The sequence below is a fragment of the Callithrix jacchus genome, chromosome 5 (assembly GCF_049354715.1).
Source record: "Callithrix jacchus isolate 240 chromosome 5, calJac240_pri, whole genome shotgun sequence".
NCBI classification, from domain to species: Eukaryota; Metazoa; Chordata; class Mammalia; order Primates; family Cebidae; genus Callithrix; species Callithrix jacchus.
Genome location: NC_133506.1, coordinates 32072844 through 32096486, shown reverse-complemented (window position 1 = coordinate 32096486; position 23643 = coordinate 32072844). Strand labels below are relative to the sequence as shown.

General features: G+C 44.9%; 1 protein-coding gene and 1 non-coding gene across 6 annotated transcripts in view; one reads left to right on the top strand and one right to left on the bottom strand.

Moving 5' to 3' along the window:
• The window catches only part of ABHD12 (abhydrolase domain containing 12, lysophospholipase), an 83404-nt gene that overhangs the window by 6628 nt on the left and 53133 nt on the right, over window positions 1–23643 (top strand). For 2 of the 5 annotated variants that reach the window (XM_035298525.3, XM_054255316.2), the window contains one exon: window positions 9737–9847. The exons of the other annotated variants lie outside the window; for them this stretch is intronic. In XM_035298525.3, the coding sequence (XP_035154416.1) occupies window positions 9807–9847 (41 nt within the window). In that variant the 5' untranslated portion in view covers window positions 9737–9806. The remainder of the gene's footprint in view (window positions 1–9736; window positions 9848–23643) is intronic. 5 annotated transcript variants of the gene reach the window in all.
• LOC118154230 (U6 spliceosomal RNA) lies at window positions 23415–23521 on the bottom strand. The gene has a single exon (XR_004744121.1). It is a non-coding gene; the product is annotated as a U6 spliceosomal RNA (small nuclear RNA).

Sequence of the window (23643 nt, the reverse complement as noted above, 5' to 3'; positions counted from 1 at the left end):
CCCTTCCCAAGGGAGTGTCCACCTACGGTAACTTTGGCAGACAGGCCTGACCTGTGAGAGGTATCTTTGGTCAGGCTGAAGGCATCTGAAGCACTTTCATGGAGGTAGCCTTGGAAATATGCATGGTAGATAGGTCACCTTGGTCAGGTTTATGCTGACAGTGATGGAGACGGGATCTCATTTCAGACTCCTGCTGCTGCTGCTACTTCTCCTCCTCATCCCCTTTCTCCCTTACCTCCTCCATTAGACACTTTTCCTTCCAGAGGGAAATCTGCAGGGAAAATGCTTATTGGAATATAACCTCAAAAGCTGACATTAAGTTGATGCTCTTCACCCAGAGATGATGCCGCAAGACTTTGGGCTCAGTGTACTTGTGCTTGTGCTTTGGCAGGGGCCCTTGCAGCCTGAGAGTGGGTAAGCCATCTGCCTTGTGCTATACTGAGGGCCAGCATCTAGAGTGTCAATCAGGGAACAGGGGCCAAGAGCCAGGATGCCGGAACCAAAGTGTCCCATTGCCAGAAAGACTTGTCATTTAGTCCTGGGCCCCTTCGTATTATGATTGCTGCTGCAGAGGAGAGCCTGCGTAGGGACCCGGGTGACTTTTCAGATTCTGTGGCTTGGGTGAGTCGCGTAACACTCTGAGTTTGTTTCTTCATCTGCGACGTGGGGATTAGAGTGTCTTCCCTGTAGGGATTGTGATGAGGCCCAGGTATGTGGAGGCTGAGGCAGGAGAATTGCTTGAATCCAGGAAGTAGAGGCTGCAGTGAGCCAAGATCGCGCCACTGCACTCCAGCCTGGGTGACAGTGAGACTCTATCTCAAAAAAAATAAAAAGAGTTGAGGGGGAGAATGATCCAAGATGGCCGATCGCTAACATCCCAGGATTGCAGCTCTCAGGGAAGGAGCGGAGAACTAGAGGACGCCACACTTTCAGACAAATTCTGGTTGCTCACGGAGCAGAAGATCCCCCAGTGGAGGAAACACACGGGTGGCCAGTGCGACTCTCGTGGCCGGCGCAGCGGTTCTGCGGGCACCTCGGCTCGGCAGCTCTTGGAGCAGAGTAAACAGGTTCGGAGAACCCACAAGGGCCCCCAGCATGACACCAGAGCCCGCGCAGCGGCTGTGACGGCACTTCGGTGCGGCAGCGCTTGGCTCAGAGTAAACGGACCGGTTCCCCTTCTGACCGAGGTTTGGAGCCCCGGGAAGGCAGAGTCGCCTACTACGGAAACAAGAAGGAAGCCCGACAGGAGAATCCTGGGCAGAAAAGCACCATCAGTTTTAACGCCGTTGCTCTGGCCCTGGGAACTAACAACCTGGACGCCCACTCAAGAGACCTAATCTGAAAGTTGGTAAATTCAAAGATGGCAGGAGGATAAATTTACAATGACGGGAAGAAACCAGCGTAAAAAAGCCGAGAATACTCAAAGTCAGAACGCCTCTCCCTCTAAAGATGATCACAGTTCCACATCAACAATGGAACAAGGCTTGATGGATAACGAGCGCCTCCTGATGACAGAATCACTCTTCAAGGAATGGATAATAACAAACTTCGGTGAGTCAAAAGAACACGTTGTAGCCCAACGTAAAGAAACTAGGAACTTTGAAAAAAGGTTTGATGAAATCCTATTGAGAATAGACAACTTAGAGAGGAGTATGAGTGAATTAATGGAACTGAAGAATACAATACAGGAACTCCGAGAAGTATGCACAGGTTTAAACACTCGAATTGTTCAAGCAGAAGAAAGGATATCAGAGGTCAAAGTCCAACTTAATGAAATAAAACGTGAAGAAAAGATTAGAGAAAAAAGGATAAAAAGGAATGAGCAAAGTCTCCAAGAAATGTGGGACTATGTGAAAAGACCAAATTTACGTTTGATACGTGTACCTGAATGCGACGGAGAGAATGAATCCAAGCTGGAAAATACCCTTCAGGATATTATTCAGGAAAATTTTCCTAAACTAGCAAAGGAGGTCAACATTCAACCCCAGGTAATACAGAGAACACCACAAAGATATTCCTCAAGAAGAGCAACCCCAAGGCACATAATCATTAGATTCACCAGGGTTGAAACGAAGGAGAAAATACTAAGGGCAGCCAGAGAGAAAGGTCAGGTTACCCACAAAGGCAAGCCTATCAGACTTACAGCAGATCTCTCAGCAGAAACTCTACAAGCCAGAAGAGAGTGGGGGCCAATATTCAACATCCTCAAAGAACAGAACCTTTAGCCCAGAATTTCATATCCAGCCAAACTAAACTTCACAACTGAAGGAAAAATAAAATCTTTTATGAACAAGCAAGAACTCAGAGATTTTTATTACCACCAGGCCTGCTTTACAAGAGCTTCTGAAAGAAGCATTACACACAGAAAGAAACAACCAGTATTAGCCTTTCTAAAAATACACCAAAAAGTAAAGAGCACCAACATAAAGAAGAATTTACACCAACGAATGGATAAAATAGCCAGTCAACATCAAATGGCAGTAACCCTAAATTTAAATTGACTAAATCCCCCAATCAAAAGACACAGCCAAAACCCAATGGCATGTTACATCCAGACCTGTTTCACATGCAAGGATACACAAAGACTCAAAACAAAGGGATGGAGAAAGATTTACCAACCAAATAGAGAGCAAAAATAAATAATAAATAAATAAAAAGCAGGAGTTGCAAATCTCGTAGCGGATAAAATAGATTTTAAAGCAACAAAGATATAGTGGTAAAAGGATCAATGCAACAACAAGAGCTAACGATCCTAACACCCAGATACATAGAGACTTAGACTCAATGAGACAGAAAATTAATAAGGATATCAAGGACTCGAACTCAGATCCAGAACAAGTAAACTTAATAAATATTTATAGAGCTCTCCACTTCAAATACACAAAATATACATTCTTGTCAATACCACATCACATCTACCCATAAGTTTAAATGAAACATTGATTGGTCATTAATAATACCCAATTTTTTTCAAAATAAAGCAATATTTCCATGTACTCTCCCTCTTTCTCTTCCTCTTTCTTCCTCTCCTTTACTTATTTTTTTTTTTTTCCTTCTCTCAAAAAAAAAAAAGAAATCAACTTGTAAACCTCTAGATCCAGGTTGGCAATGTCTCTCTCATTGCTTGATTTCCTTCCTTCCCTTCCCTCCCTCCCTCCCCGCTTCCTCCCTTCTTTCCTTCCTTCATCCCTTCCTTCCTCCCTACCATCCTTCTTCCCTCCCTTCCTGCCTTCCCCCCCCAAAAAAAAAAAAAAAAAAAAGAGTTGAGGGTACTGAGAAAGATGTGTTAGCTCAGGTCAAGAAGGGTTTCCTTCTACCCTTTTCTGCCTCACACAGAGCCTGGCTTCTCAGCCAGTCGTGCCTGTAGGGCATCCTGATTAGTTAATGTGTCTGTTGGTGTTAGAGCATTTGTGCAATGCTATTTGGCTATTCAGAACTTTTCCAGCCACTCGTTTAATAGTTTGAGTACCTGTTATGTCCAGTAACACCTGTGAATGCTGAGGCCATAGCAGTTCTCCTGGCCCTTGCATTCTGATAGGGGAGGCAGGTAGCATGTGAAGAAACACATGATGTCAAGTGCTCAGGGCACTAAGGAGGAAAATGGTGCCAGTGAAGGAATAGCCGCAGATGAGGCCCTGTGGCTGGGTGTCTGACAAGGGGACATGTGAACGGATGCTACTGGCTGCCTTAGAAGAGAAGAATGGCATGATGTGTGTGTCATCATGTTACTCTGACTCTGTGACAAGCACAGACTGGGGTGGGTGAGCAGGGAGACCAACTAGGGGCTGATGGAGTCATCCAGACAAGAGATGACAGGGGCTCAGGCCAGGATAACAGCTGTGGAGATGAGAAGCATGTGATTCTAGATTCACAAATTACTTTCTGAGCAACGGGAAGAATGGATTTGCTAGATATTGAGATGGAGACAGATGTGGAAAGAGCAAGTGCTTTGGGGCAGAGGAAGTAATGTGTTTGGTTCTGGACATACTGAGATGCCTGTTAAACATCCAGGTGGATAGGGAATAGAGTTCAGGTGAGAGGTTAAGGCCTGTATCTGACCATGGCTATGGCAGGTGGTACCTAGACCCCTGCAGCAGACTGGTAGCCCAGGAGGCAAGTCAGGACCTGGGCAATTAGGAGGATTGCTGGGAAAATGTCTCAAGGCAGCCACCTAAAGAAGGCCTGTTGCAGAAGAAAGCATGGTCTGCAATTGGATTTGGTGACATGGAGATCAGCACTGACAGGCATGGCTTACTGCAGTGGTAGGGGCAAAAGCCTGATGGTGAGGGCTCAAGGAAGAAGTGGAGAGAGGAAAGGTAGGTAGCTTTTCCAGAGAGCTGTGCAGTAAAGGGGAAAGACAGGAAACGATGGCTGGAGGGGTGAGTTTTCTGAGCAGTGATATTAGAGCATCCTGGAATGTACATGAGAATAATCCAGGAGAAAGGGGAAGACAGGCGACATGGGACAGAGTAGGTGCAGTGATGTGTCTGGGCCTGTGAGAAAGAGCGGAACTCAGTGTTCTGAGTCTGAGCAGAGGAGCTCCCTTCAGACAGGAAGGAAGGCCGAGGCTGTGGGGAAGGACGTGAGTAAGTTGATGGACTTGGGGATGAAGGGATCTGCAAGTTCTCTTCTGAGTGCTTCTGCTGTCCGCTAGGAGGGAAGAGGGAAGAGGAGGTACTGGGTCTCTCTCTCTCTTTTTTTTAAAGATGGGGTTTCACCATGATGGCTAGGCTGGTCTTGAACTCCAGACCTCAGGTGATCCACCCACCTCGGCCTCCCAAAGTGCTAGGATTACAGGCGTGAGCCACTGTGCCCGACCTGGGTTTCTCTCTCTCTCTCTGTCTCTCTCTCTCTCTCTCTCTCTCTCAGTCTGAGCTCTCTCTCCTAAACTTATTCAGAATCTTCTCAATAACATCAACAATGATACCGCTTAGTAGGGAGTCTTCTTCCTGACATGTAATGTTTTTAAAAAAGGATGACAAACACAGTTCCCATGGGAAGTAATTTCAGCTGTGACCTGCTGTGTATCTATGGAGTTAATGTGTTCTGCATAGTTGAGTGCTGTCCTGCTCTGGGAAGCCTGCATGGGGTCCCTGCACACATCCCAGTGTTGAGGGGCTCAGGGCTGGGCTTGAGTCAAAGGTGGAAGGAAGGTCCACATGAACTGGGGTCATGACAGAGTGATCAGGTGGGACCATGCAGAACTCTCGGCCCTCAGGTCATGCTGGTACACAGATTGCTAAGTTTCTTCCTTGTTAAATAGAATTAATCTTGAGATGATAGCTGTGGGCTGAGTTACCTTACTCACTTGTGATGGGTGTAGCAGGTAAAAAAATGGCCTGAGATAATGAGAGCAAAGCGCAGAAGGGTGTTGGTGTGGGAGAGGCTGAGAAGGTCAGGACTTTTGGGTTTGTAAAGGTGAAGGTGGACATGGACTGTCAGTGAGGGAACACACACACACCTCAAGAGTGCTGAAACTTGGGTTTTGTTCTTGAAGCCTGTAAAAAGCCCTGAGCTTCAAGGTGAAGAAAAAGAGTACAAATTATCTTCAGTTCTTATCAGACTGGTGGGCTCTCCAAACAAAGCTTAGGGTATGTTGACTGAACTATTTGTAATGGGAAGGGAAGAATGTTCATGGTGGATGCAGTTCATTTTGATGTGGTAGTTCAGGTCACAAGAATAGATACGACTTTTTCTTTTCTTTTTCTGAAATTGCCAAAACCAGATATGGCTTTTAACTTTCAACTGTTTTTTTCTCCTGATAATGTGGTCATAAGATCTGCCCTACCCATTCATCCTTGACCTTTGCCACTCCTGGTCGTGATGATCACATTGCTCCCACCTGTAAGTAGCCCTGGCAGTGCCAAGTACCCATAGGTCATTTTATTCAGCAGCTACTGTGTTCCTGTTTGTCAGCTGTTGTGCTACGCCCTGGGGATGTAAAGGTGCTAGGAGATAGTACCTGTCCTCGGGGAGCTAGTTGTCTATCAGGTTTTATGTGCTGCAGCCATCAGCTCTTACGTCCTCATGCTTTGAGGATGCCTTGGCAAAGGGAAAGTACAGGGAGGCTGGAGATACCACATTCATCCTTTCCTACAGACTCCTTTGTTCTGCTGACATTTTTATATACTGATATATCTTCAGAGTATCTACTGTGGCTCAGTGTTTTAAGGGTCTAAATGTGTCCTCTAATAGTTCATGTGTTGGAATCTTGGTCCTCAATGTAGTAGTGTTAAGAGGTGGGACCTGGCTGGGTGCGGTGGCTCACTCATGTAATCCCAACATTTACGGAGGCCGAGGCTGGTGGATCACTAGGCCAGGAGGTCGAGACGATCCTGGCCAACATGGTGAAACCCGTTTCTACTAAAAATACAGAAATTAGCTGGGCATCATGGCATGTGCCTATAATCCCAGCTACTCAGGAGGCTGACACAGGAGAATCACTTGAACCTGGGAGGTGGAGGTTGTAGTGAGCTGAGATTGCGCCACTGCACTCCAGCTTGGTGACAGAGCCGTACTCTGTCTCAAAAAAAAAAAAAAAAAAAAAAAAAAAAGAGGTGGGACCTTTGGGAGGTTATTGGGTCATGAGGGTATTGCTCTCATGAATGGATTCATCCATTCATAGATTAAATGGTTTATTGAGGGTTTGGGATAGTTATCACGAGAGTTATCACTGATATAAAAGGCAGTGTGACCATGTGATGCCCTGTGCCACCTTGAGACTCTTCAGAGCCCCTGCCAGCAGGAAGGTCCTCATCAGATGTGGCCCTTGACCTTGGACTTCCCAGCCTCCGGAACTCGAAGAAATAAATTTCTTTCCTTATAAATTGCTGAGTCTTAGTTATTTCGTTATAGAAACAAAAACAGGCTAATATTAGGTTTCTTCTTTTAGCCTCTTGCTTGACAGGATATAATGCAAATTGTATCTCTGGCCAATGGAGCCATCTAAAGATAAAGATAAAAGAAAAATTCTCACAGTTTAAGGGCACAGGACATCTTGACAAGGCACATCATGGCAGAACCTATAGGGAGGAAAAAAAGAAGACTGCCATTCTAGGACATTTGATATCTGACTTAGGGTTCCAGAAGGAAGGGACTGTTACACCATTGTAGGCCAGCTGGGAGCCTGCCAGTGCAGCCCCAGGGAGGGCCTCAGGGAAAAACTGAAGGAGATTCTGCAGGGCCCAGGGAGGTATCTCCAGGTGTGAGGTCGCCTGGGAGATGTCATAGCCATGGTGAAGAACAGACTCTGAGGGGCCCTCTCTCACTCCATTCCTCTCTCAAAGTAAGAGGAATGATTTTTTTATCTGATTCCAAAGTAATAAAGAATTCTTAATAAAAATTTGAAAGAGAAAGTGAAACTCCCTCTAGACAATTGCTGTGTACAGTGCGGCCTGTGTTGAGAGTATTGCTTCTTTGTTCTTCCATTCATTTAGCAAGTATGTCTTTTGCATTCACCTTGCCTTCGCTGAAGGCTAGAGTGGATAAAATATTGCACAAGAGGCTGGGCGCAGTGGCTCACTCCTGTAATCCCAGCACTTTGGGAGGCTGAGGCGGGTGCATCACAAGGTCAGGAGATCGAGACCATCCTGTTCAACATGGTGAAACCCCGTCTCTCCTAAAAATACAAAAAAATTAGCTGGGCGTGGTGGCGCGCACCTGTAGTCCCAGCTACTCGGGAGGCTGAGGCAGGAGAATTACTTGAACCTGGGAGGCAGAGGTTGCAGTGAGCCAAGATCTTGCCACTGCACTCCAGCCTGGCACCTGGTGACAGAGTGAGACTCTCTCAAAAAATTGCACAAGAGTAAAACAAATCCCAGTCCTGTGTGACTTCCATTCTCATGAAGGAGAAACAGAGCAAAAAAGATAGCACATAAAAATACAATAAAATTTCAAGGGGCGGTTAAATGGTATAAAGAAAAATAAGGTAATGTGGTTGTGTGTAAAGCACTTGGAAACATGCTGTACCGGCTGGGCGCAGTGGCTCAAGCCTGTAATCCAAGCACTTTGGGAGGCCGAGGTGGGTGGATCATGAGGTCAAGAGATTGAGACCATCCTGGTCAACATGGTGAAACCCTGTCTCTACTAAAAATACAAGAAATTAGCTGGGCATGGTGGCGCGTGCCTGTAATCCCAGCTACTCAGGAGGCTGAGGCAGGAGAATTGCCTGATCCCAGGAGGCAGAGGTTGCGGTGAGCCGAGATCGCGCCATTGCACTCCAGCCTGGGTAACGAGTGAAACTCTGTCTCAAAAAAAAAGAAAGAAAGAAAGAAAAAAAGAAAACATGCTGTACCACAGTGGTAAAATAGTTTTGTTTCTGCCAGGAAAATAAGGCCTTCTCACAGTAAGATACCCAGTTGTTCAGCTCTGCCTACTGAATCCTCAGGATTTTTTGTTTTCTTCCTTGAGAACAAAGAGACATTTATGGACTGCTCTTGTGTGTGTGTGTGTGTGTGTGTGTGTGTGTGTGTGTGTGTGTGTTTGTGTGTGTGTGTGTGTGTGTGTGTGTTTTTAAGATGGGGTTTCACCATGATGGCCAGGCTGGTCTTGAACTCCTGACCTCAGTTGATCCACCCACCTTGGCCTCCCAAAGTGCTAGGATTACAGGCGTGAGGCACCGTGCCCTATGACTGCTCTTTTTTTTTTTGACATGGGGTCTTGCTCTGTTGCCCAGGCTGGAGTGCAGTGGCGCACCCTCAGCTCACCGCAACCTCCAACTCCCGGATTCAAGCGATTTTCCTGCCTCAGCCTTCTGAGTAGCTGGGATTACAGGCGCACGGCACCACACCCGGCTAATTTTTCTGTTTTTAGTAGAGATAGGGTTTCACCATGTTAGTCAGGCTGATCTCAGGCAATCCTGACCTCAGGCAATCTGCCTGCCTTGGCCTCCCAAAGTGCTGGGATTACAGATGTGACCCACCACGCCTGGCCAACACAGACTGCTTTTGAGTAAGATTTTGGAGATTGCTGTTAAGATTTCCACCTAAAAGCTTAGAAGAATTTAATCTGTTAGTCTTGGGGAATGAGTCTTGGCGTTACTCTCTTGTTCTTTCTAAGAGAGTACCATGGAATTAAATGATAAAACACTTTTCCTCAATAATGTGATGGTTACAGTAATGGAGGAATTAGTGAAAACTGATTATAGACATATTTTAAAAGAAACATGGAACTTCCACTTCTGGCCAAGGAAATAATCAAAACAGCAGCCACAACAAAAACAGACAACATACATGAAATTATTTTTAAAACACTGGGCACCAGGCAACAAAGGACAGTAAATTGAGTGGTGACAGACCAAGGAAGTGAGCCCTACAGTGCCCTAGCTGACTTCCTTGAGAGAGCTTCCTTGCCACCGCACAGGGAGGGGAGCCTCATGGACTCCCAGGGTTGTGGGTGTGGAACTGAGAATCTGGAGAGACCGATGTGTCTAGAGTTTATAGGACAGAGTACCAGAGAGAAGAGAACGACACAGAGAGAGATCCTGGGGCCTGCAGACGGTACCCTTCATCAGCACACATGTGTGAAGAAACTGTGGCTGGGGAAGGAACTGCCTGAAAAGATCAGAAGAAATAGTCCCTGTTCCTTAGAGCAAGACCATAATTTACTGGGTAGAACAGGAAACAGCATGCTTCAGTAGTGGAAAATATCAAATGTATGGGTTTGCGAGGGCTGCCATAACAAGGTAACACAGACCAGGTGACTTAAGTGACGGAAGTTTATTTTCTCTCGATTCCAGATGCCAGAAGTCCAAGATGGAGGTGTCAGCAGGGCTGGTTTCTCATGAGGCCCCTCTGCTTGGCCTGTAGATGACCACCATCTCCGTGTGTCTTCATATGGTCTTCCCTCTGTGTGTGGCTCTTTCTGCATTTCTTCTTACAAAAATTAGTCATAGTGGATTATGGTCTACCCTAGTGACCTCATTTTAGCATAATTACCCCCTTAAGACCCTCTCTCTAAATAATATAAGTCATGTTCTGAGGTGCTAGGGGTTAAGACTTCAACATGTGAATTTTGAGGGGACATAGCCTATAGCACAGGCATGCAGAGAGGCAGAAAAATATGACATGTATATAATGAAGAGAGTAATCAATGAAAACCAATTGAGTACTGATACACACATTAGTATTTGCACAGAAGGATATTAAAACACTTACTGAAATTGTATTCCATATGTTCCAGAAGTTAAGTGGAGTCAAGGAAAATCTGAAGTTACCCAAATTGAATTTCTAAAGATGAAAACCACAATGTGTGAGGTGAAGGTTACACTGAAGGGAATTATACTGAAGGGTAGATTAAACACTGCTAAGGAAAGGAGTCGGCTGGGTGCTGTGGCTCACTCCTGTAATCCCAGCACTTTGGGAGGCTGAGGTGGGCAGATCACCTGAGGTCAAACTCGACATGGAGAAACCCTGTTTCTACTAAAAATACAAAGTTAGCCAGGCATGGTGGCGCATGCCTGTAATCCCAGTTACTCAGGAGGCTGAGGCAGGAGAATCGCTTGAAGGTGGAGGCCGGAGGTGGAGGTTGTAGTGAGCCAAGATCGCACCATTGCATTCAAGCCCGGGCAACAAGAGCGAAACTCCATCTAAAAAAAAAAGAAGAAGAAGATGAAGAAAGGAGTCAACTATTCAACGTGAAACATGGGGAAAAGAGAACCAAACACATTTTTAAAAGCATCATTACGAGGCCGGGTATGGTGGCACACATCTGTACTTCTACCATGCCTGTAATTCCACTACACCTGTAATTCTGGCACTTTGGAAGGATAAAAAAGGAGGATTGCTTGACCCCAGGAATCTGAGACCAGCCTGGGCAACAAAGGGAGACCTCGTCTAGGAAAAAAAAGAAAACTATTAGCTGGGCGTCGTGTGCGCACCTGTGATCCCAGCTACTTGGGAGGCTAAGGTGGGAGGATAGCTTGAGCCTAGGAGGTCAGTGCTGCATGAACCATGATCAAACCACTGCACTGTGGTTTGGGCAAGAGAATGAGACCCTGTCTCAAAAAAATTTTTAAAAGCATCGGTATGTTATAGGACAACTTCAGGCAGCCTATTATATTGATAATTAAAGTCCCCAAAGAAGGGGGAAAGGGGCAGAAAAATATTTGAAGAAATAGGGGCCAGAAACTTTACAAGCTTGCTGAGAACTGTCAACGCACTGCCAAGAAGCTTAATTAATCTGCATGGGAAACATGAAGCACTACACCAAGGCGCTCATAATCAAATTGCTCAAAACCAGCAATAAAGAAAAAAAGCCTTCAAACCAACCAGAGGAAAAAGACATAATGTGCACACAAGAACAAAGATATGGCCAACAGAAGATTTCTTATCAGAAAAGAAAAGCAAGGAAGAAGCCAGTGAAGTAACATCTTTATTTATTTATTTATTTTTGAGACGGAGTTTTGCTCTTGTTACCCAGGCTGGAGCGCAATGGCGCAATCTCAGCTCACTGCAACCTCCGCCTCCCGGGTTCAGGCAATTCTTCTGCCTCAGCCTCCTGAGTAGCTGGGATTACAGGCATGCGCCACCATGCCCAGCTAATTTTTTGTATTTTTGGTAGAAACAGGGTTTCACCATGTTGACCAGGATGGTCTCAATCTCTTGACCTCGTGATCCACCCGCCTCGGCCTCCCAAAGTGCTGGGATTACAGGCTTGAGCCACCGCGCCCGGCCCCATTTTTAAATTTTTTTTTTTTTTTTGAGACAGAGTCTCACTCTGTAGCCCAGGCTGGAGTGTAGTGGCACAGTCTTGGCTCACTGCAAACTTCACCTCCCAGGTTCAAGCGATTCTCCTGCCTCAGCCTTTCAAGTAGCTGGGATTACACTCACCCACCCCCACACTGGCTAATTTTTGTATTTTTAATAGAGAAAGCGTTTTACCATGTTGGCCAGGCTAGGCTGGAACTCCTGACCTCAGATGATCCACCCACCCCAGCTTCCCAAAATGCTGGGATTACAAGTGTGAGCCACTGCGCCTGGCTTTGAAGCAGCATCTTTAAAGCTGTTATGCTATATAGTAATGCCGCTTAATAAGAGGAACACCTTCTGAGGAACGTGTTGTTAGGCAAGTCCCAAGATGCTGGGATTCCAGTGAGCCACTGCGCCTGGTCTTGAAGCCACATGTTTAAAGCTCTCATGCCATGTGGTGCACTTTCTGAGGAACGCATTGTTAGGCAAGTGCATTGTCAAGTGAACATCAGAGTGTATTTATACAAATGTAGGCGGTACAGCCTATTACACGCCCAGGCTATGTGGTAAGGCCTGTTGCTCCCAGGCTGCAAACCTGCACGGCATGATATTTCACTGAGTCCTGTAGGCAGTTGTGACACAATGTTAAGTATTTGTCTATCTACACATAGAAAAGGTACAGTGAAAATACAATAAAAAAGGCCAAGTGCGGTGGTTCATGCCTGTAATCCCTGCACTTTGGGAGGCTGAGATCGGCAGATCATGAGGTCAGGAGATCGAGACCATCCTGCCTAACACTGTGAAAACCCGTCTCTACTAAAAATACAAAGAATTAGCCAGGTGTGAAGGAGCGTGCCTGGAGTTCCAGCTACTTGGGAGACTGAGACAGGAAAATCACTTGAACCCACGAGGCAGAGGTTGCGGTGAGCTGAGATCACGCCACTGCACTCCAGTCTGGGTGACACAGTGAGACTCTGTCTCAAAAAAAAAGAAAATACAATAAAAAAGATAAAAAACAGTACAATAGGTCGGGCGCGGTGGCTCACGCCTATAATCCCAGGACTTTGGGAGGCTGAGGCGGGTGGATCATGAGGTCAAGAGATAGAGACCATCCTGGTCAACAAGGTGAAACACCACCTCTACTAAAAATACAAAAATTAGCTGGGCATGGTGGCGCGTGCCTGTAGTCCCAGCTACTTGGGAGACTGAGGCAGGAGAATTGCTTGAACACAGGAGGCGGAGGTTGCAGTGAGCCGAGGTCGCGCCATTGCACTCCAGCCTGGGTAACAAGAGTGAAACTCTGCCTCAAAAAAAAAAACAAAAAACAGTACAATATAGGGCACTTACCATGATTGGAGCTTGCAGGACTTGAGATTGCCTTGGGTGTCAGTGAGTGAGTGGTGAGTGAATATGAAGGCTTAAGACATGAATATACATTTTTATACAGTTGGCAGTGGTTTGTTTATACCATATCACTACAGATGTGAGTAATGTCTTGCATTATGATGTTACAGCCATGACATAAGGCAGTAAGAATTTTTTAGCTCCATTATAATCATGTGGGACAACCATTGTATAAGTGGTCCATTGTTGGCTGAAACGCCATTATGCAGTTCGCATGACTACTGAAAGAATAAGGTATCCGCCTAAAGTTCTTTACCAGGTGAAAATATCTTTGTATGTTGTTCCTCCCACCCCCAAAGTATCTTCAAAGGCAAAATAGTAAAAGTTTTCAGATATTAAAAAAAGCTGAAAGAGGACCAGGCGTGGTGGTGGCTCAAGTCTGTAATCCCAACACTTTGGGAGGCCGAGATGGAAGGATCACTTGAGCCCGGGAGTTCCAGACGAGCCTGGAAAACAGCCAGACTGGCTGTACCTGTGGTCCTAGCTGCTTGGGAGGCGGGAGGATCACTTGAGCCCAGAAGGTGGAGGCTGCACTTCAGCCCGGGTGACAGAGTAAGACCTTGTCTCTTAAAAAAAAAGAAAGGCTGAGATAATTCATTATCCGCAGACCCGGGCTTTAAGAAATGTTAAAGCCCAGGTATGGTGGCTCATGCGTATAATCCCAGCACTTTGGGAGGCCAAGGTGGTGGGACTGCTTGAGCCTAGGAATTTGAGTCTGCAATGAGCTATGAGTGTGCCACTGTGCTCCAACTTGGGTTGATAGAGCAAGATCCCATCTCTTAAAAAAAACAAAGAACAAGTGAAATTACCACACAGAATGAAAATGAAGACACATGTATGCCCCTAACTCATGCTTGAGGAAAATACACAAAAAAGCCTTCAAATAATGACTTTAGTTTTCGTATTAAAAATCTAGGGGGCCAGGTACTGTGGCTTATGCCTGCAATCCCAACAATTTGGGAGAGTGGGCAGTTGGATCACTTGTGTCCAAGGACTTTGAGACCGGCTTGTGGTCCACAGTATTTTGGACTACTTTTTTATTGTCAGGCAGGGAAATGAGAAAGTAAATGTAGAGAACTGGCATGAAGGTAACTTTGTATAATGGCTGAACCCTGAGACAGTGGCCTTCCTATCAAGTTTCTAAGGTTGCTGCTTAGCAAAATAAAAGCTTGGCAATACTAGGTCAGTTCCCATTTTGTAGAACATTTTACGGGTTCATGAAACATAAAATATCTAGGAACCAGTTCTTTTGGGGAGTGTCAGGAAGCAGGGAGGGGTGTGTTGGGAGGCATCACTCCTGAAGAGAGATGAACAGGGTTGAAGATGAAGCAGTTAAGATGGTTACTAAGCATTTCATAACCAGGAGTTTTGGCTTTTAGAAATCAGGCATTTCTGTGCATTAGAGCCTGCTGCTGCCTCCACTTTGGAAGTAGTGTTCTAAGGCTGGCCACAGTGAAATCCAGTGCAGAGCTGCTACCCAGATCCAAGAGCGTGTCCCACACCCGTATGCATTGCCCATGGGGACAAGATGGGACACAGACACGCCTTGGGGGCCTTTTGTGTAGGAACCGTGACTGCCAGAACGTATCTCAGTCTGTGGTTTCTTCAGAGTAAGAAGGATGTGTTTGCTAACCCTTTAAATAGGAATCTTCCTATTTAGCTGATCACTCCTGTTCTTTCTGGACTCACCAGTGTCTTTCAGAAATAGCTTCTGGTAAGTTGGTGCTTGTTCATGATGGGAGGGAAGGAAGAGGAAGTAGAACAGTAAAGGCAGAACAATTAAAAACAAGTGGTGAAGGGCCAGGTGCGGTGGCTCATGCCTGTAATTCCAGCATTTTGGGAGGCTGAGGTGGGCAAATTGCCCAAGGTCAGGAGTTTACAACCAGCCTGGGCAACACAGGTGAAACCCTGTCTCTACTAAAATTAGAAAAAAAAGCCGAGCTTAGTGACGTGTCCCTGTAGCCCTAACTACTCAGGAGGCTGAGGGTAGAATTGCTTGAACCCAGGAGGCAGAGGTTGCAGTGAGTGGAGATCCTGCCACTGCACTCCAGCCTGGGGGACACAGTGAGACTCCATCTCAAAAATAAAATAAACTAAAATAAAAATAACATTGGTTGAGGACTGTGTACCTCAACAGATTCCGTTTCCTTAAGTGTTTCTTTACATGTGTGAATTCATGTCATGCTTACAGCTGCCTCACGAGGTTGATGGGTCGCCCTCTTTTCACAGATGAGGAAGCGAAGGCATGCATATGTAAGTAGCTTGCCCAGGGTCACACAGCCATCCGGGTGGCAGACCTGTGCCATCTCCAGTTCATGCTCTAATCACTGTGCTCTCCTGCCATTACTTAGGGCTGTCTCTCTGATACATCCTGAATATTACAAGGGGAAATTATTGTTGATTGAAAATATTGATCAAGTGTCACTTGAGAGAAATTAGTTTACTCACCAGCACATTGCTTTCCTTCTCTGATGGCACTGGTGACTCCGCAGCTGTGCTTGAGGGGTGGGCCTCTGAGAGCACAAACCTTCCGCAGAGCCTTCTCTCTGGGTTGGTGGCTTCCTCTGTGGCCCCCTTGTTGGCTTAGCACTTTCGACCCCCAGAGCTTTGGTCATGCCTGGGAAGCTCTGGGAGCCAGCTGAAGGTGTAAAGAAGCAAAGCCTCTAGGGAGTCCTGTGCACCCCAGCAATCATTGGGGTGCATGGGAGATCTGATGCATCATTGTGATTCAGGGGAACCCCCATGGTCAGTGCCGAGAGGCACTGAAAGCATTGAAGGGTAAGTGTGTTCCGGTCCACTGTAATCAATTTAAGTAGGAATTGCTGCAGTGGCTATGTGCATTTCCCCAAGAAGATAACCTGGAAGCCCAGTCTTTTCAGATAGGAAAAAACAAAGGGCAAGAATCCATTTATATCTAAAAATGGAGGTGGGTGCCTGTAGTCCCAGCTACTCAGGAGGCTGAGGCAGGAGAATCGCTTGAACCTGGGAGGCGGAGGTTGCAGTGAGCCATGATCATGCCACTGCACTCCAGCCTGGGCAACAAGAGCAAAACTCCATCTCCCAAAAAAAAAAAAAAAAAAAGTCCTTTGTTAACAAAAAGTCTACAGGGGCTTTTTTTTCTTTTTTCTTTTTCTTTTTTTTTTTTAACAGAGACAGAGAAACAGGGTCTTGCTGTGCTGCCCACACAGTCTCATACTCCTGGCCTTAAGTGATCCCCTTGCCTCAGACCCCCAGAGTGCTGGCATTGCAGGGGTAAGCCACCATGCCTGGCCAGAGCTCCTTTAAAGAACAGGTTTTCCCAGTGTGAAGTTATAAAATGGCTTACTTCACATGTTGTGCCTACATGTGTAGTTATTGATACCTGAACACAACATCCGTGCTCACTGGCACTCCTGGTTCGGGACCTCACCTTGAACTGAGACGCGGTCTCACAATCTGCGTGGAAGTGACATGTTGCTTCTGTAGGAAGAAGTGGTTAAGAGCAGGTGTGTGATCCTTTGTGCCCTCTGCCCCTGCTGCAGCAAACCCGAAAGCCTTGTGTGGAGGTGGCAGCATTGCAAAGTGACGGAGCTTCTGCAAGACAGGACCCTGAGTAACTGTTTAGTAGAACTCCAGCCAACCTGTGCTGGACGCAGAGCTAGAGGAAGAAAAACTGTTGTTCTTTAGGCCTCTTAGATTTGGTAGCTGTTGCTGCATTTTAACTTTATCTACAATGTATAGAGAGCTTTTAAAACTTTACAACAAAACACCAATTCAGAAATGGCCTAGAAATGAAGAGACGTTTCTCTAAAGACAGATAGATGACTTATAAGCACATGAATAGATGCTCAACATTACTAATCATTAGAGAAATGCAAATCAAAACCACAATGAGATACCACCTCACACCAATTAGGATGGATTTTTTTTTTTTTTTTTTGACAGTCTTTCTCTGTCACCCAGGCAGGAGCACAGTGGTGCAATCATGGCTCACTACACCCTTGACCTCCCTGGCTCAAGTGGTCTTCCCATTTCAGCCTCCTGAGTAGCTGGGACTGTAGGTGCATGCTACCACACCTCGATAGATTTTTAATTTTTTGTAGAGAGAGGGTCTCACTGTGTTGCCCAGGCTGATCTCACACTCATGAGTTCAAGCAATCCTACCTCAGCCTTTAAAAGCACTGGGATTACAGGTGTGAGCCACTGCGCCTGTCTGAAAATGGCTAATAATTTTTTTTAAAAGAAAATAATAACTGTTGGCAAGGATATGGGAAATTGGAACCCTTGCACACTGTTGGTGGGAATAAAAATGGTATAGAAACTGGAAAATATGGCTGCCTCTTTAAAAATTGAACATAGAATTACCATATAATGCAGCAGCTGCGCTTCTGGATATCTACCAAAAATAATTGAAGACAGGGTCTCTAACAGCCATTTATTTGTACACCCATGTTCATAGCCACACTATTCACAATAGCTAAAACATGGAAGCAACCCAGATGGTGTCCATCCACGGATGAGTGGATAAGGAAAACTTGGTGTATCTGTATGATGGAAGGAATTTCTGAAATGCACTACAATGTGAATGAACCTTGAAGACATACGCCAAGTGAAGTAAGCCAGTCACAAAAAGACAAGTATTGTTTGATTCCGCTTACATGAGGCACTAGAGTCATTAAGGTACTGGAGGCAGAAAGTGGAATGGCGGTTTCCGTGAGCTGGGGGTGGAGAACGGGAGTTACTGTTTAATGAGTACAGAGTTTCAGCTTTGCAGGATGGAAAGAGTTATAGAGATGGATGGTGGTGGTGATTACACAACACTATGAACATATTACCACTCAATTGTCCATGTGAAAATGGCTATGACGATAAATTTTGTTATGTGTATTTTACTACAATAAAAAATTGGGAAAAATGTGTAAAATTTTTAAAATTGCTGAAATATTTGTGGCAATTTTTCTGTTCCTTATTTCCCCTTCCTTAATATGAATGGTCCCTCTTCCCACAAAACTGTAAACCCTTCCTGCCCCCTTCCATGTCACTGTATGAACACTTATTTTTTGTTTTTTAATGACTGCATGTCATCTCAGTGTATGGATGCACTATCCCCTATTAAAGAGATGTGAAATTTGTGTGCTGTAATCCATAGTTTTCTTGTATACAAGCAACAGCAATTAGTTGTAAGATGTAAAGAGAAGACAAATTCAAAAAACATTCCTCAGATTATTCATCTAACAGAATTCCAAATTTTAAAATGCCTGTTTCTCTCTGGTTCAATACAAGCTGATTCTGAAGTTCAGATGAAAAAATATACAGAGATTTTGTACCAGGGGTATATTAAAAAAAGAAAAAAATGACCAGAAGTGCCATGAGCCTCTGAGGAAGAGTTGTGTGGAGTCTGGTCCATGCTGCAATGCTCAGCTTGGGAATAACAGGCCCGTGTGACAGGACAGAGATTCTTGAAATAGACAAATACACTTGGGAATTTAATTTGAGGTGAAGTTGGAGTAACCGTTGAGTGTAGTCAGGGTTGATTTTGATTGTTAATTAAGATTTTTGGGACAATTGGGTAGCATTTGAAATAAAGTAAGTCTGTATCCATACCTTACCCTGTAACCAGGATCCTTGTACAGACAGATCAGAGGTAAATGCAAACAAGAAACCAAGAAGTACTAGAAGAAAATAGGAGTGAAATTCTGAAGTCTTGAAATGGAGGAGAGTTTTTTTTTTTTTTTTTTTTTTTTTTTTTGAGAGAGAGAGTTTGCTCTTGTTTTGCCCAAGCTGGAGTGCAATGGTTTGGTCTCAGCTCACTGCAACCTCTGCCTCCCAGGTACAAGTAATTCTTTTCCCTCAGCCTCCCCAGTAGCTGGGATTGCAGGCACCTGCCTCCACACTCAGCTAATTTTTGTATTTTTAGTAGAGATGTGGTTTCACCCTGTTGGTCAGGATGGTCTCGATCTCTTGACCTTGTGATCCACCTATCTCAGCCTCCCGAAGTGCTGGGATTACAGGTGAGAGCCACCATGCCCAGACAGGGCTCTCTAACTGTATCTCAGAGTCCAAATGCTATTAAGATGACTTAAATTTGATTTCATAATATGAAAAAAATCTGTATCACATAAATAATGACAAAAATATTTGAAACTCACGGGTAAAGAGGTAATAAGAATTTCTAGGAATTGAAAAAAGTTCAAAGTCCAATGAAAAATATGCAAAAGATAGCACAATTCATTGAAAAACAGAATCCTTCAACATGTGAATGAATGCTTAACAATATTTAATTTTGGCCAGGCGTGGTGGCTCACACCTGTAATCCCAGCACTTTGAGAGGCTGAGGCAGGCAGATCATGAGGTCGAGAGATCGAGACCCTCCTGGCCAACATGGTGAAACCTCGTCTCTACTAAATACAGAAAAAATTAGCTGGGCATGGTGGCATACGCCTGTAGTACCAGATACTTGGGAGACTGAGGCAGGAGAATTGCTTGAACCCAGGAGGCAGAGGCTGCAGTGAGCTGAGATTGTACCACTGCAGTCTGGCCTGGTGACAGCAAGACTCCATTTCAAAAAAAACCCCACAGTATGTGTTTAATTTTTAAGGGAGGATCTTACTGTGTCACCCAGACTGGAGTACAGTGATGTGATCTCAGCTCACTGCAGCCTTGACCTGCTGGGCTCAAGCAGTCCTCCCACCTCAGTCTTCTGAGTAGCTGGGAATACAAGCACACACCACCATGCTCAGCTAATTTTTAAATTTTTGTAGAAACTTACGTTGTCCAGGCTGGTCTTGAACTCCTGGCCTCAAGCAATCCTGTCATCCTTAGCTCTTGCGCGTGGCCAACACTTGATTAATTAATGAAAGTCAAGGCCGGGTGCAGTGGCTCAAGCCTGTAATCCCAGCACTTTCGGAGGCCGAAGGGTAGGTGGATCACGAGGTCAAGAGATCGAGACCATCCTAGTCAACATGGTGAAACCCTGTCTCTACTAAAAATACAAAAAATTAGCTGGGCACGGTGGCGTGTGCCTGTAATCCTAGCTACTCAGGAGGCTGAGGAAGGAGAATTGCCTGAACCCAGGAGGCGGAGGTTGTGGTGAGCCAAGATTGCGCCATTGCACTCTAACCTAGGTAACGAGCGAAACTCCATCTCAAAAAAAAAAAAAAGAAAGTCAAAACTACACCAAGATGCCATTTCTCACCTATCAGATTGAAGAAAATGCGTCTTTGACAACTACTTCATTAGTGAGGCCTGAGGGAAGCAAGAATTTGGGAGGATAATCTTTTAGTAATATAGATCCATTTACTCTTTGAGCTGGTGGTTTCCATTCTAAGACTGTCTTACCTGTACATACAAAATCAGGTATGTACAGAGTAATTCATTTTGGCACTGATTGCTGAAAACTTCCTGATTGTCCAGCAATGGGAGACTGGCTTAATAACCTATGTTACGCTGACCCAGGGGGGAGCTGCAAAAAAGACAAGCATTGATGTGGAGAAATTTTGTGGATGTCTTGTTTCTATTTTTTCTTTATTTTTTTATTTTTTATTTTTAAAGACAGGGTTTCACCATGTTGGTCAGGCTGGTCTTGAACTCCCAACCTCAGTGATCCGCCCATCTTGGCCTCTGAAGTGGGTTGTCTTGTTGATAGAAAAAAAAATCAAGATGTAAAACAGTTTACAATACTACCTTTTTATGAGAAAAAGGAATGAGAACATGTACATGTATTCGTGTAAGGAAACACTGGAAGGATATACAGCAAATAAAAATGCTTATCTGTGGGCATGATGGGGACAAGATACCTGGTGACAAGTTGACAATGAGACTTTATGTTTTATTTTTTGAACTGTGTAAAACTTTTTTTTTTTAAGCTATTGTTAAGCTAGAAACAAAAAATGAGCACGTAGAGTATAATCTTGCATTAGTTAAGATAACACTTGCTGCTGTACCAAGTCACTACATGAGCCACATGAGGCCTTACGTTGCATTTGTGAGAACTACTCAGTTGGCTCCTCTTGCTTCCACAGCAGGCTTGGAAATGTAGCCAGCTGGGTAGCCATTCCTATCCCCAGCTCTACACTCAGTAGAGAAGGGACAGTACGAGGTTTTGATGGTCTCCTAGCCATCTCCACCTTAGGTCCTGGGCCCCTAATCTGTATGTTCAGTTTTTCAGAGAGTCAGAGAGCAGCTTCCACTGGCAGTGTGAGAGTGTTTGCCCAGTTGCCATTTTTATGTTGTCATTATTCTTCTTCACCAATAATATAGGTGAAAATGGAACCTCATGGTTTAATTTGCATTTCTATGTGTCAATTTAGTGCCATATGTTTTGGGAACAGGAAATACCACAAAATAGCTCTGTAGCCCATTAGCTATGGTTAAGATATGGTTTCTTGGGCCTGCCAAGTCTCATGTTGAAATTTGATCCTCATGTTGGAGGTGGGGCCTGGCTGGAGGTTGGAGGTATCTGGCTCTCCGCGGGGGCAGATTCCTTATGAATGCTTGGTGCTACTCTTAAGGGAATGGATGAGTTCTGACTCTGAGTTCCTGTAAAAATAGCCTGGCACCTTCCCTCCCGCCCTTTCTGATCTCTGCCTACCAGCTCCCCTGCCTTCCACCCTGAGTGGAGGCAGCCTGAGGCCATCACCAGATGTGGATGTTGGCACCATGCTTCTTGTCCCAGCCTGCAGAACTGTAAGCCAAAATAAACCTTTTTTCTTTATAAATTATCCAGCATCAGGTATTTTTTTTTTTTTTATGAGACGGAGTTTCGCTCTTGTTACCCAGGCTGGAGTGCAATGGCGCAATCTTGGCTCACCGCAACCTCTGCCCCCTGGGTTCAGGCAGTTCTCCTGCCTCAGCCTCCTGAATAGCTGGGATTACAGGCACGCGCCACCGTGCCCAGCTAATTTTTTGTAATTTTTAGTAGAGACGGGGTTTCACCATGTTGACCAGGATGGTCTTGATCTGTTGACTTCGTGATCCACCCGCCTCGGCCTCCCAAAGTGCTGGGATTACAGGCTTGAGCCACCGCGCCCGGCCCGGGTATTTCTAATATAGCAACACAAAAATGGACTAAGGCACGTTTGTCATCTGAAGATAAATTTCTAGAATATTACCTTATCATGAGTTTTTGTTTTGTTTAAATAAAAAGGGAAGGGGAATGATTTTGAGAGCTAGTTTAGTAGAGTCTCAGTGTGTCCTTGACCTGGAAGGCTGGAAGGCAGGAAGGCAGGTCCTGGGGCATGTGATCTGTTCTGATGACCAGGCCTGTGGGATACAGCAGGGAGGAGGAGGTTTTCCTGCTACATTCTCAGCACAGGGAGCCCTGGGGCTTAGAGATTCTCAACCGAATGATAATGCAGATACTTATGTTCATTTATTTAAAGGCTTTTTTGGTGTGTGTCTTCATATTATAATGATTCATGGACAAATTGGCCACCTATTGCATTTAAAATTAATTTTGTTTTTAGACGGAGTTTTGCCCTTGTTGCCCAGGCTGGAGTGCAACGTCGTGATCTTGACTCACTGCAGCCTCCACCTCCTAGGTTCAAGTGATTCTGCTACCTCAGCCTCACAAGTATCTGGGATTACAGGCATGCGCCACCACGCCCAGCTAATTTTGTATTTTATTGAAGACAGGGTTTCACTCTCTTGGTCAGCCTGGTCTCGAACTCCTGACATCAGATAATCCACCTGCTTCAGCGTCCCATAGTGCTGAGATTACAGGCATGAGCCACCGCGCCCGGCCTTAAAATTAAATCTTTTTTTTTTTTTTTGAGACGGAGTTTCGCTCTTGTTACCCAGGCTGGAGTGCAATGGCGCGATCTCGGTTCACCGCAACCTCCGCCTCCTGGGTTCAGGCAATTCTCCTGCCTCAGCCTCCTGAGTAACTGGGATTACAGGCACGCGCCACCATGACCAGCTAATTTTTTGCATCTTTAGCAGAGACGGGGTTTCACCATGTTGACCAGGATGGTCTCGATCTCTTGACCTCGTGATCCACCCGCCTCGGCCTCCCAAAGTGCTTGGATTACAGGCGTGAGCCACCACGCCCGGCTCAAAATTAAATCTTGATTAAAGACTTCCATCTCATCAACCATTATTAAAATGAAAAGTAAAATGTTAATCATTTTATTTACTGCCTGGCACCTAGTGAATATTTGATAAATATTTGTTCAATGGAAATTCAAATAAAGAAACAGGACTTTATATATGTTCTCATATCTATAAAATACTCTGAATGTTCTAGACATTATGAGATGAGAAATAGTTAAGATAATTATACAAAAAGTAGGAGTCAAAAATTTTTTTATATAAAATTTTTTTTTTAATTAAAAAAAATTATTTTTTAAAAATATGGAACGCTTCACGAATTTGCATGTCATTCTTGTGCAGGAGCCCTGCTAATTTTCCCTGTTTCATTCCAGTTTTAGCATATGTGCTGCCACAGCGAGCACTAGGAGGAGTTAAAATTGCCAAAAGCAAGCACTAGGAGGAGTTAAAATTGCCATTGCTTACAGTGACTTTCTACTCAGAAAGCTCCAGTAAAAATCAACTAAAAATTCTCAAAACTCATGCA